The sequence below is a fragment of the Tenebrio molitor genome, chromosome 1 (assembly GCF_963966145.1).
Source record: "Tenebrio molitor chromosome 1, icTenMoli1.1, whole genome shotgun sequence".
Lineage (NCBI taxonomy): Eukaryota > Metazoa > Arthropoda > Insecta > Coleoptera > Tenebrionidae > Tenebrio > Tenebrio molitor.
Genome location: NC_091046.1, coordinates 18,140,113 through 18,153,619, shown reverse-complemented (window position 1 = coordinate 18,153,619; position 13,507 = coordinate 18,140,113). Strand labels below are relative to the sequence as shown.

The window sequence follows — 13,507 nt, the reverse complement described above, 5'->3', positions numbered from 1 at the left end:
GCTCGAGACGAGAATGAGATTTCACCAGAGACCTTTAATATATGTAAATATATTTCGAAACTGCAAAATTTTGAGCTTGAGAAAAATATTCATAAAAGTATAATTGGGTATGTTTCTGGATGGGTTGCCAAAACTTTAAAAAATATTAATTGTGATCTTTGCAAATCTCATATTTTTACAGACTTTTCACCTGCCGAAAATAGTTACAAATTAATTAATGAGAGAGAATATGACTGTCACTACAGAAAACTAAAATATTGCAACATACAATTTATAGACTATCCCACCTCCACCCGGCGGCACGGCAATTTTGCCGGAGTACATACACTATTACGGATATTACTATCAAGTAATAGTGCAGTGCTTATCAACATAATTACCGGCGTCTCGCCTCCGCATTATGACTTTGTTGTGTATTATGTTCTGTGTCAATGTTAAGGAACTTCCTCACGATGTGACATGAGTATAATAATATACCTTTTTGAATTTCAACTACCAATGTGTTATCTAAATCCAGAATTTTTAAATTTTTAAAAAGAGATTGCGGTACTATTCCCGTTGCTGAAATTACAAGTGGTAAAATCGAAATTTTTTCTAAACACCAAAGATTTCTCATAGCAACGGACAGCTCTGAATATTTATTAATTTTTGTGTTATATGTCTGTGTTATATTAAGTGAATTTGGAACAGCTATATCTAAAAGATATGCTTGCTTTTGTTGTTTATTTAAAATAATAATGTCTGGTCTGTTATGCTTAATATGAATGTCAGTTAAAATTGTTCTATCAAAATATAACTTGTAACTGTCATTTTCCAAACAACTTTCTGGTGTATAACTATAATGTGGTTGTGTATTCTTTAATAAATTGAATTTAACAGCTAAATTCATGTGTATAATTTTAGCGAATATATCGTGTCGTTTTTTATATTCGCTTTGAGCCAAAACGGTGCAAGAAGAAATAATGTGTTCAATTGTTTCCCCTTCAGTTCCGCAAATCCTACATTTATCAATTATCGATTGTAAACCGCATATGTGTTTTTTTATAATTTCTTGTATTTATAACACGATCTTGTATTGCAAATATAAAACCCTCCGTCTCAGGGTGAATATTTGATTTCTTAAGCCATGCATGAGAGGCCTGAATATTAACTTCTGGTTGTTCCAGTTCTTTAAAGTATCTCCCATGTAAAGACTTCTGTTTTATATTTGCTATTGTGTCAGGTATATTTGGGTTAACAATGTCTGAAATTATATTATCACTTAAATTTAAAGGTGTGTAGCCTTTATCGGCTGAAACCAAAGCATTGAAAAAGGTGTTATCACGAGCTCTATTGAGGAAATAATTTTTTAGTGAAGCAATTTGATTTTTTAGCAGTATTTCTAGATTTGAAAAACCCCTACCACCGTTTTCGCGTGGTAAATTAAATCTTTCAATAGCAGATTTAGGATGGTGTTTACTAAATTTAGTAAAAAGAACTCTAGTTTTAATGTTTATGTTCTGTAAATTAGTTTTGGACCATTTTATAACACCGAAAGAATAGGTCAGTAATGGAACAGCATATGTATTAACTGCTTTAATTAAATTATTACCGTTTAATTTTGATTTTAAAATAGATTTAATTCTTAAATAAAATTGCTTTTCTAAATTTTCTTTTATAATTGAGTGTTGAATATGATTTGATTGATTAATACCTAAATATTTATAAAATTCTCCTTTATTTAAATTTTTAATGATTTCTCCTTCTTGAGTTATATATTCTAAATGTTCGTAATGACCGCGACATATTGATTGCATTTTACACTTATCAATACCAAAACTCATCCCAATATCATTTGAGAAATTTTCAGTTATTGTTATTAAAAATATTAACAAAATTTATAATATTTCAAAAATTGTTTTGGCCAATATTACATCTTTTAAAATGTATCTACTGGCTTTGGTATTCCTCAGCTTATAGCGCCATCTCGTAGCGTTTTTAGTTTGGCCGGCGTACTTACGATAAAGTCACTAGATATACTACTATACTATATCTAGTGACTTTAACTTACGACTTTAGGCAGTGCCACCTTTACTTTAAAGCATTAAAGTAAAGGTGGTACTGCTTTAGCGCGATTGCACAGACTAGAAGCAGAAAATCAGCGCAGACAACGATCTCACGGTACCCAAAGCCCATTAAAAAAACATCTGGACTATCAAAATCAAAATTCTAAACTCCATCCATTTTCAATATACCGGGTGATCAAGAAGGACTGTTTAAGTTGGCAGTACAATTAAGAAAATTTTTTAATTCGGTTATTTATAACAGTGCAACCGGATATGTTTTGTTGGTTTATTTGACAAATATCTGATGTAGGTATAGCATTAACAACGACAAGCCATCAACAACCGAAAGTTACTCCTGTTATACGATTTAAAATATAATTCAGTGTTACCAACTTAAACAGTCCTTCTTGATCACCCCGTACAATACTGTTAGGGTATTTTCTTTTTTTGTATTGCAATGCAAGCGTTTTATTTTTTGTAATATTGAACATTCAAAGCGGGCGTTTTGAATTTGTCAAAAAATTTAACAGTCAGACACAGGCAGTGTTATAAAGAGAAAATGCCTCACTTTAGAGATAAAACAGAGTGTTCACCGGTGTTTTAAAAACATTTGGGAAGCAAATAGTCCAAATTTGGAGAGGATGCCAGTTTACCGAATGGTTGGGGAAATTTTTGCTGATAGTTGATAAATCCACTTTTAATTTAAATTGATCTATTTACAATGTTAGCTTCTATCTCCTTCAGATATTTGAAGAAAAAGTACGGCTAATTTCTGGATCGGGGGCACAGGCACAGAATGGAAACGTCGCATGATGAAACATTGAAGAAATATTTGCGCCGTTGTGCGTTCCCTTTCCCCTCAAGGACCACCTTTCGTGCAGGGCCATGTGGCCCAAACATGCATTTTAACCTAGGATTTTAACCACGGGCATTTCAACTCAAAGTTCGCACATTTTAACCGTTCCTTTCATAACTGCTTTCAAGCAGCTCCGAGAAGTACGAGGCTTCAAGCACCAGCGGCGTAAAGATATTAAATGGAAAGCAGCTTCTGTGTCCTGCTCTGAAATCTTTTCGTTAAAATCTGTTTATGTTTATTAAGGTACACCTATTTGCTGGTTTCAATGCCGGTATTTAATAATAACCTGTAGATATTTTTTTTTATACCATATATTAAGTAAACTCGCAGTAGCTGCTTTCCATTCGGTCAAAACAAGTAAAAGAACCGTTCGGAGCTGCTCCTGAGCTTGAAACCCCACGTTCCATTTGCTAGAAACGGTGGGCATCACGCTCATTGGTTTTACCGTTCCCTTTCCCCTCAAGGACCACTTTTCGTGCAGGGGCGTGTGGCCCAAACGTGCATTTTAACCTAGGATTTTAACCACGGGCATTTCAACTCAAAGTTCGCACATTTTAACCGTTCCTTTCATAACTGCTCTCGAGCAGCTCCGAGAAGTACGAGGCTTCAAGCACCAGGGGCGTAAGGATATTGAATGGAAAGCAGCTAGTAGGTACGTTTTGTTGGGACATAACCGGAATCGGTTTATGGTGGAACGACCGTTTTATTGGTGCACAAAACCGACTCCGACGAAACTTTTCATTCCGTTAAACTACATAGAATGGTCGGTTTGAATGTTAGAAAGTGGGGATTTTATGACAAAACTGTCAAAAATTTTAAGCCGTTTTGTTGGTGGGATGCATTCCGTTCACTCTGGATGACCCAACAAAACGTACCTAGTGTGTATTCCACGGCTTCCTAGATTAATAAGAGTCGAAGCCTCTAATACGGCTGGTCGAGTTCCTTGAACTGTCTGTTCCTTCAAAAGCCAAACAAAGCCAGTAGATACATATAAAGTACCGACACGGGTGACATTTAGTGACACTGACAGCACCAGTAGCGACGGGTCCGTCAACAGATGTCGCTATTTAAGCTATTTTTATAAGGTACTATATCTTTAGAAGGTAGCGCCATTCCGCTCCACAATTTTTTGCCTGGAAATTAAAAGAGAGGACATTATTGGTAAATCCCGTAAGTGTGACAAAGATAGAAGTATACACAATTTTAAGGGATGTTTGTATCCAGTCAGACAGATTCTATCTTTGTCACACTCACAGGATTTATCGATAATGCCATCTCTTTTAATTTCCAGTCAAAAAATTGTGGAGCGGAATGGCGCTACCTTCTAAAGATATAGTACCTTATATTTTTAAAATCTGCCTTTGATTTTCACGGAGTATTTTAATGTCTTTTTGTTGCAAAACGGAACCATGATTGAAAAAGATAGATTCACATATTAAAAAAATACATATGTTGGAATCGCATTCCATCTCAGCACCTTTTTGTCAGATCTCCCTTCAAACTGATCAGGTGTAAAATGTTTCTAAAAATAGGCGAAATGTATTAAACTATGTATGTACGAAATTTAAAGATATGAATGCTCTTGTATGAAAATACTAACTTCGCAAAGTCGAACGTTTTCGGATAATTTTCTTCGTCCAATATTTAGAATCCAAGCCTTATATCGGCTTTTATTCGATATAGGCAAACGGTCAAAGCTTACTCCAGAAAAGCTTCGGCAATTAAGGGCACAACAAGACGGCATTATTGCTGAATAATTTTCAAATGGACTTTTTAAATTTCGATCGTAGCGCCTCGAGCGGAATTCTAATCGTTAGTGGTGCTGTCATCCGAAGCTGTCACCCATGTCGGTACTTTATATGTATCTACTGGCTTTGAAGCCAAAAGTATAGTAGCGCCCTCTACCAAAAAACGAATATTTTTTTAATTAAATGAATGAAAAATCGTATTAATGTTTTTTTTTCTATCAATAATCTACTTTTTGAAGTAGTGTATGTAACATACAAATTACGATTCTTTTTAAAATGAGATTTGTACGCGGTTAAGCAGCCAAATACACAAATGTATAGTGGCGCCCTCTCAGGAACAGAAAAAATGCTTGCAACTGATGAACTCGACCAGCCGTATTAGAGGCTTCGACTCTTATTAATCTAGGAAGCCGTGGTGTATTCTGTGGTGGTTAGTGGAATAAAGTAACCAATAGGGAGGTCGCATTTCGTTGCAGAATTCTGTAAATGGCGCGCGCAACCGCCCACCAGGAAAAGCATAGACAAAGACAACGACAACATCATAGGTGTCAAAGATAGACAATTAGACATGAAGAGGTTAGGTCTGGCAAAAGTGGCGCGTAACAGGTTTTGTCATTATTTTGTCAATTGTCATGTTTAATATTTTAAAGTATTGTGTAGCGTGTTAACGTTGTTGAAGTTTCGTATTATAATTATTTAAAATAAGTTTTGTTATTTAGACATTTCTGACACACGGAAAATGGACTCTGCAACGCAAGATTTACTGTATCAACGAATTGATGAGTTAGTTTATGATGAGGAAAAAATTGTGAGTAATAATGCAAGCTGCTATATATATTTTCTATAACTAAGTCTGTTAAGGTAACATGTGCGTCGCTAGCTAGTGAATTAAACATTTCATTTAGTGAGACAAAAAATATTTTAACAACATACTTGAAAGATTATGGAAAGTTGAAACAAGATGAACTTTCGGTTACCTATTTATTATGTGGCATTTTAAAAGATGATAAAGGAGTTGCTGTTTATCTTGTGAAAGATGATGATATACATAAGAAAAAATGTTTTTTTGATACCATATCTGCTGAATTAATTTACAGTATTCAAAGGGGTAAACAAATTGACTTTAATATGATTGCCTTGAGAGATTCTACATGTGAAACAAAGTAACTAGCTTGCATTAATAATTTTTGCTAGTGTTATATATCGTTATTTTTCAGTTTAGGTTGTATTGTTAGCAAAAACAGCATTAAACGAGTTATCAAAAAAAAGAATCCAGCAATAGAATCCACAGCTAATGTAAAAGAAAATGGTTCTTTTTTTAACAAGCATCAGCAGACTTTGGCAAATGCCAAATCAGGAACATCATCTCAAGACCAAAGTAAAGAACAAACAGCATCACAAAAATGTACAAAAGTAATAGCTTATCTAAAATATTATTACACAATACATTTTTTAACTGTTTGAATTTTAGTCAAAACAGAGTGGAGGTATTGCAAGTTTCTTTTCTAAAGCACCAGTGAATAAAAGTGTTAAGTTACAATCTCAAGATAAAGTAAAAACAGAAAATGCTGTGAATAATGTTCAAACACCTGCACAAAATGATAGTTGTGTTTATAAACAGAAACTTGAAATAGAAAATTTGTGTAATGAGAAAATGGATACAGAAAGTACAGATCAACAGTTAACAAAAGAAGAGAGTGTAACTCAAACTAATAAAAAGAAACGTAAGAAGGAACGTAAAAATGGTGCTCCCAATAAAAAACGAAAAAGAATTCAAGACATTTGTGATTCTGATAGTAGTGGTAATTTTTCAACATCAGCATATAGGTATGTGTTTAAAATAATTTATTTAAGATATATTTGATGATGAACCTGAAGACATAATTGATAAGTCAGATGAAGAATGTGCACATGTTCCTGTAATAGTTGATGAACCATTGCCAAAAAATAAAAAGAGAAAAGCAGTTGATAAGACGTATGTTGATGAAGAAGGATTTATTGGTAAAATAATGTATTGTCCAAGATGAGTTAATATTATAAGTTATTGTAGTTACAGCAACTGAGTATATATATGAAGATGCATCAGAAGATGAAAAAGATGCAAGTGTTAAGTTGGAAGAGAAACCTACGGTTTTATTAGAGAAAAAAAACGCCAAAATATCCTCACCAGCAGAGACAAAGCCTTCAGTTAATAAAAGAAAATTAAATAAAAAACCAGCCATTGGAAAACAAGCTACATTAATGAGTTTTTTTAAGAAAAGTTAGGATATCCATGTTAAAGTTTATACAACATAACAGCTACTTTTATATAAAAAGTGTGTTTATTTGGTACTGATAATTCAGCTTTGTTTGCATTTATGTACTACATTTTTAAAAATTTAGTTGTCGAATGATTATAAATAGATATAAAGAAGTTTTGTTTTAAACACTGGGCCGTATCACGCCACCGTTTTTAAAGTTGCTGATAACTAAAATCGTGATTAAAGTAAACATAAAACGATATAAATTTATGCAATTATAACCTGCGAGAAAGAGATGAATTCGTCACCAAGGTAATTAGAGTCATGATTAAATTTAATAAGAGTGTCGTGATACGGCCCAATTATTTTTGTGAGAAATGAAAAGAAAATTGTAAAAGTTAAAGGATATTTTTATGAATAAAATAATTTACATAATCAAGCCAATGTTGTATTCTACAACATGCAATTTTGGTTCAAAAACTTTTGAAAACCCATAAAAGGAAATAAAAAAATATTTGTTTTATGCAAATTTTATTTAACATTAACTGGTGATTGAAATGTATTACATATTTAGTTCTTATATCGTATTTATTGTTGTAGATATAAATAAGTGGACTGCACCAATGTGTTATGACTTATGAGGCGAGATAAATTTAGGGATATTTTTAGTTTAATCGCATTGACATATTTTCACGAGATGCTATGATGCTAAATTCCAAGGACCGACCCGCAAACTGACGAGAGGCTAAATGACCTAGACCATTCCATACTTGTGCGCAAGTCCTATAATTTTGCTCGTTATTTAAATTTGACGTTGACGGACTTTTAGAAAAATATCGCAAATTTATTGTTTAAAAATTAGAACAACACTTGCGTATCTAATAAGAAACAATACAATAAAAGACCTTTTTTATGTAGTAAACTCATTTATACAGGTGTCCCAGAACTCGCGCGTCAGCTGTTAACTGTGAATTTTAATATTTAATCCAACAAGGATTCTACAACAACAAACGTGAAAAATATATTAGTTTTGAAATTAAAACGATTTTAAGATAACCAATCACACACGCCTTCCTGAAGGTAACTCTACTAAATGTATGCGTTTCCGAGGAAACGATTTTAGATGTTGCTGCTAAAAAACCTGTGATGAAATGTTTGGACAACGAGTTTTATAAGGGTTGATTTGGCGCACGAATCCCAGGTCTAGAAAACGAGTTTTTTGTTTTTTTTTTTAATTTTTAAATAAAAAAATTAAATTTTCAAATTCTAGTGAATTTTGTATTATGTAATTGGTAATTCAAGGTAACGGATGCAACTACATCTGCAACATATGTTAAAAAGTAGAGTTTGAACATTAATATTGGAAGTTTTTTAGTGTAAATGACAATAATGCACTGAAATATTGATAGAAATTTTCTTAGAGATCCATTAAACTACGAGTGCTTTAATAGATTGCCATAAACGACTCCAAATTGAATACAATAATAGACCTATTAAAAGATTCTAAAAACATAATTATATCTTTAGTTTGTGTTCTACTCATCTACTGTTCTTTGCCTTACGCGCAGCACGCGGTACATGTAACCAACTGTGGTAACCAAGGAGCATGTAACAACAAAGCACCCAAGTTACTAACGCATGCGTATTGGTAAGGATCGTCCTGGGTTATTTAGCCTCTCGTCGCAAACTGCAGGTCATAAGAAATGTCGACCGGAAGATTACAATTTAAGTAATCTACCGCTAGTGGTTGTCAGAAAAACAAAATACTAAAGTTCGAAATATTCGAGAATGGTCATAAAAAGGTGCGAAATACGTTAATTTCAAGGTCGTTCCAAGGTCAAAGCAAGATAACCGCAGACGCCGTAGAACACGGCGCCTACGGTCGCGTTCAACATTGGGATAGGCCATATTCCAATGCGATCTGCGGTTATCTTGCTTTGACCTTGCAACGACCTTGAAATTAACGCACCTTTTTAACATCACTTTCTTACTCCCCGTCTCCCGTTAGTACGGTTTCACAATGGGGGTAAGCATAAAAACTACATAAGCTGTAAGAAATGCGTTAAATTGTATGTACAGTCATGGTCACGGAATTTCGTCAGTCGCAATTCAATTGACATTAGCTGTAAAACAGGTTTTATATATTATTTCTAACCCCACATTGGAATTTTTGATATGGATGTGGATGGATATGGATGTCATGTGGCATTTTGATTTTTATTGTCCGTGACAGAATTTCTGTCACAAAAATTTTGAACGCCAACTTAAACAGTCCTTCTTGATCACCTCGTATTATTCATGTATCGCCACCACTGGTAGAAAACCAATTGCGTCAACCGCAGTTATGATACGCTACTGACTTCTACTCTGACCTTATGGCCGCTTCATCTGCAAGGCTTAGATGCGCGGACTTTTCCCGCCCAAGAGAGTTTGTCTTCTGATTGATTCTATTCTGTCGTTGAAGGTTGAAGCACAGTAGAACCAGTAGCGACAGAAGGCTTGATTTGCGAACGTGACCCTTATTGACATACTACCCAAACCGTCACTTCCAAGGTCACTTCTCAAATATGAATAGGCAACTTCTTATACATAAAAATTACACATATTTGCGCGACATCTAATGAAATCTTGCGAAACTAAATATTAATTTTCCAGTGATAGGGTGGGGTTTACCTGATTTGAAATGGTCGAAAAACGGTGGTTTTTAAACATCCATATTTTTAAAACCGCAACAGATGAAGGCAGGGTCCTTTTTTTATTTGAAAGATACGTCTTTCCTCCAGGGCCCCATACTTTTCTTTTTCCGATTTCATTATAAATAACAATAAAATAAATTGCAATTTGAGGACCATCCAGGAAGCTGTAACACTAAAACCTAATTCGAAATTAACAACCTCGGAAATTGAATTTTAAAGCGTTTGGTGTCATCACCGTGCTTCCAAAAGAATCACAGATCTTATTATACATAAACATACGTACGTACGATTTTGCCACTAAATTCACATTTGAACGTTTATTTGGGAAACGAAAATATCTAAAAGCTTAGTAATGAAATTTGCTGATTAACTACACCTTCTGGCAGGTACTTACGAATTTCAGGTAAAAGTAGGCCAACTGAAAAGCCATTTATTTCGTTTCAAACATTTCAAATAATGCAACCCAATATACACGAATTATGAAATTTTCATCAGGTAAACCCTACCCTTAAGGGCAGTTTATAGAAAGAGAATTAAATATTTAATTCGAATTAAATTTGAATGCGTGATTAACCCATGAATCCGAAACTTCAATTGGTTCAATCTGATAACCTGTTCAGTTAATCTAGCATTTGATTACGATTAGCTTAATTTCGTTATAAACTGGCCCTAAGGGCCAGTTTTGGGGTATTAGTATTAGACTGTGGTATTAGTAAATGCTAAAGGTGTTTGCATGTACCTGTGGGCATTTCGGCGCCCAGATTGCCCTTCGGTGCCCCGGATTACCTCACCACGGAACTTGAAGTGGTGCACTTCAAGTGAAGCGCCAGCAAAGCATTCTGCGAAACGCAGCACGTCATGGCACGAGGCAGCGAGATCTTCCACGAAAAGCTACTTTGCTGATCCAAAACATAGTCCAAAACTAGGACAGGAGCACGCCCAATGAACGCCCATGTAAAAGGAGCTGAGATGACGATGTATTATTATTCTCTTAACTCTGATTAAAGAAGTTGCTATTCCAGTGTTAATTTTTAATCCAACCCCGGAGCTCAAAGTAAAACAAAAGCTCATATACCTATTATCTCAAAATCGTCACCAGCTCTTTGTGTCTAAACGCTCATTCATAATTCACCTAGAGTTCTTGCAAGTTCGGTAGCAAAAATTGCAACATTAGTGTCTATGTTATTGTGATTTCAGTAATCTTAAGTGCAATATATATTAACTTTAGTGTAGAGTACAACAATTAATCACGGACCACACAATATGGATAAAACAAGGCGCCGTTATTGTAGTGCTACACAGTGTAAAAACAATACTCTTAATTGTAATTACAGTTTCTTTCGCTTCCCAAAGGAACCAGAAAGGTAAGTACCTACCTACCTAATGTATAATTACTAGCAAAATATAACAAAAAAAAAAAAAAAAACTGCTCCCACTTTACAGGGTAGCTAACAAGTATGGATACGGTTCAATATGTTCAAAACGATTGATCAGAACTGTTTGAACTTTGGAATATAGTCAACTATCCCACCTCCACCCGGCGGCACGGCAATTTTGCCGGAGTACATACACTATTACGGATATTACTATCAAGTAATAGTGCAGTGCTTATCAACATAATTACCGGCGTCTCGCCTCCGCATTATGACTTTGTTGTGTATTATGTTCTGTGTCAATGTTAAGGAACTTCCTCACGATGTGACATGAGTATAATAATATACCTTTTTGAATTTCAACTACCAATGTGTTATCTAAATCCAGAATTTTTAAATTTTTAAAAAGAGATTGCGGTACTATTCCCGTTGCTGAAATTACAAGTGGTAAAATCGAAATTTTTTCTAAACACCAAAGATTTCTCATAGCAGCGGACAGCTCTAAATATTTATTAATTTTTGTGTTATATGTCTGTGTTATATTATGTGAATTTGGAACAGCTATATCTAAAAGATATGATTGCTTTTGTTGCTTATTCAAAATTATAATGTCTGGTCTGTTATGCTTAATATGAATGTCAGTTAAAATTGTTCTATCAAAATATAACTTGTAACTGTCATTTTCCAAACAACTTTCTGGTGTATAACTATAATGTGGTTGTGTATTCTTTAATAAATTGAATTTAACAGCTAAATTCATGTGTATAATTTTAGTGAATATATCGTGTCGTTTTTTATATTCGCTTTGAGCCAAAACGGTGCAAGAAGAAATAATGTGTTCAATTGTTTCCCCTTCAGTTCCGCAAATCCTACATTTATCAATTATCGATTGTAAACCGCATATGTGCTTTTTATAATTTCTTGTATTTATAACACGATCTTGTATTGCAAATATAAAACCCTCCGTCTCAGGGTGAATATTTGATTTCTTAAGCCATGCATGAGAGGCCTGAATATTAACTTCTGGTTGTTCCAGTTCTTTAAAGTATCTCCCATGTAAAGACTTCTGTTTTATATTTGCTATTGTGTCAGGTATATTTGGCTTAACAATGTCTGAAATTATATTATCACTTAAATTTAAAGGTGTGTAGCCTTTATCGGCTGAAACCAAAGCATTGAAAAAGGTGTTATCACGAGCTCTATTGAGGAAATAATTTTTTAGTGAAGCAATTTGATTTTTTAGCAGTATTTCTAGATTTGAAAAACCCCTACCACCGTTTTCGCGTGGTAAATTAAATCTTTCAATAGCAGATTTAGGATGGTGTTTACTAAATTTAGTAAAAAGAACTCTAGTTTTAATGTTTATGTTCTGTAAATTAGTTTTGGACCATTTTATAACACCGAAAGAATAGGTCAACAACGGAACAGCATATGTATTAACTGCTTTAATTAAATTATTACCGTTTAATTTTGATTTTAAAATAGATTTAATTCTTAATTATAATTATAACTATTGACATTTTATCATGTAAGATTTTGTTCAATTTTACACCAAATAATGATGAATATTGATAATCCGTTTATTCGAGTCGCACTTATCCGAGATCCAAACTTGGATCCATAATCTTTTCAATTTTTCGTATTATGCGAGATTGCTTAAAAATTAACCGCATTATCCAAGGTTGAAATCCGGGAATTGACAATTATTTCACAAAATATGTCAGTATAATTATGTTTACTTTAATAATAATTGTTTATAAAAGCATGCTATGCATTTCTATTATCACATAGAGATATTTTCATATTTGGTGGCGGAAACAAAAGACTGAGAAATGTCACAAATTTGTATTGTCAGTGTCAAATTTCTCAAAGACGTTCGTGATTTCGACAGAAATGCAGCAAATTGGAAATAAGAAAGTCATTCATCGTCGAACTAGAGAAATAATTTGTAATACGTTTGATTATATGAGAATAACTTTTCCTTTTGAAGCACTGACAAAAATTGGTTTCCTTAAAATTTGTTTTTTCAATCTATTTAGCGAAAATTTAAATTTACCTAGACATTCCTTTTTACGGCGCTTATGAGAAATTTGACACTGACAATACATTTTTGTGACATTTCTCAGTCTTTTGTTTCCGCCACCAAATATAAAAATATCTCTAGCATATTTACATCCTACAAAAAGTTACCTAGTTCTGGATTATCCGAGTTTTCATTATCTGAGGTAAGGTTCAGCTCACGTTACCTCGGATAATCGAGACTCTTCTGTAATAACAAGTATTTAAATTTGTTTTTACCAGTGTATAAATGCAACATTATAGACGTGCATAACACGGAATTATTTTGCAGGTTCAAACTGTGGGCTTTGTCTTGCGGACGCAGGGACTTAATAAATAAACCTAACATTTATCATCGAAATTACCAACTGTGTGCATGTCATTTTGAAAACAAAATGTTTTCCAATCCGCAAAAATCGAGACTTGTATTTGATGCATTGCCCACAAACCGGTTACGAGGTAAATTTGGAACCAAAGTAAAAGAGCGTTAA

The 13,507-nt window shown here is 33.8% G+C and overlaps 1 protein-coding gene across 1 annotated transcript; it reads left to right on the top strand.

The window, feature by feature from the left end:
* The first annotated feature begins 5,174 nt into the window (after nucleotides 1-5,174).
* Nucleotides 5,175-7,328, top strand: LOC138124977 (DNA polymerase delta subunit 3-like). Its single transcript, XM_069040182.1, has 6 exons — nucleotides 5,175-5,457; nucleotides 5,511-5,812; nucleotides 5,867-6,062; nucleotides 6,121-6,451; nucleotides 6,504-6,650; nucleotides 6,700-7,328. Exons 1-6 carry the CDS (start codon nucleotides 5,389-5,391, stop codon nucleotides 6,912-6,914), a joined length of 1,260 nt encoding a protein of 419 aa, XP_068896283.1. The 5' UTR covers nucleotides 5,175-5,388; the 3' UTR covers nucleotides 6,915-7,328.
* Nucleotides 7,329-13,507: the final 6,179 nt, after the last annotated feature.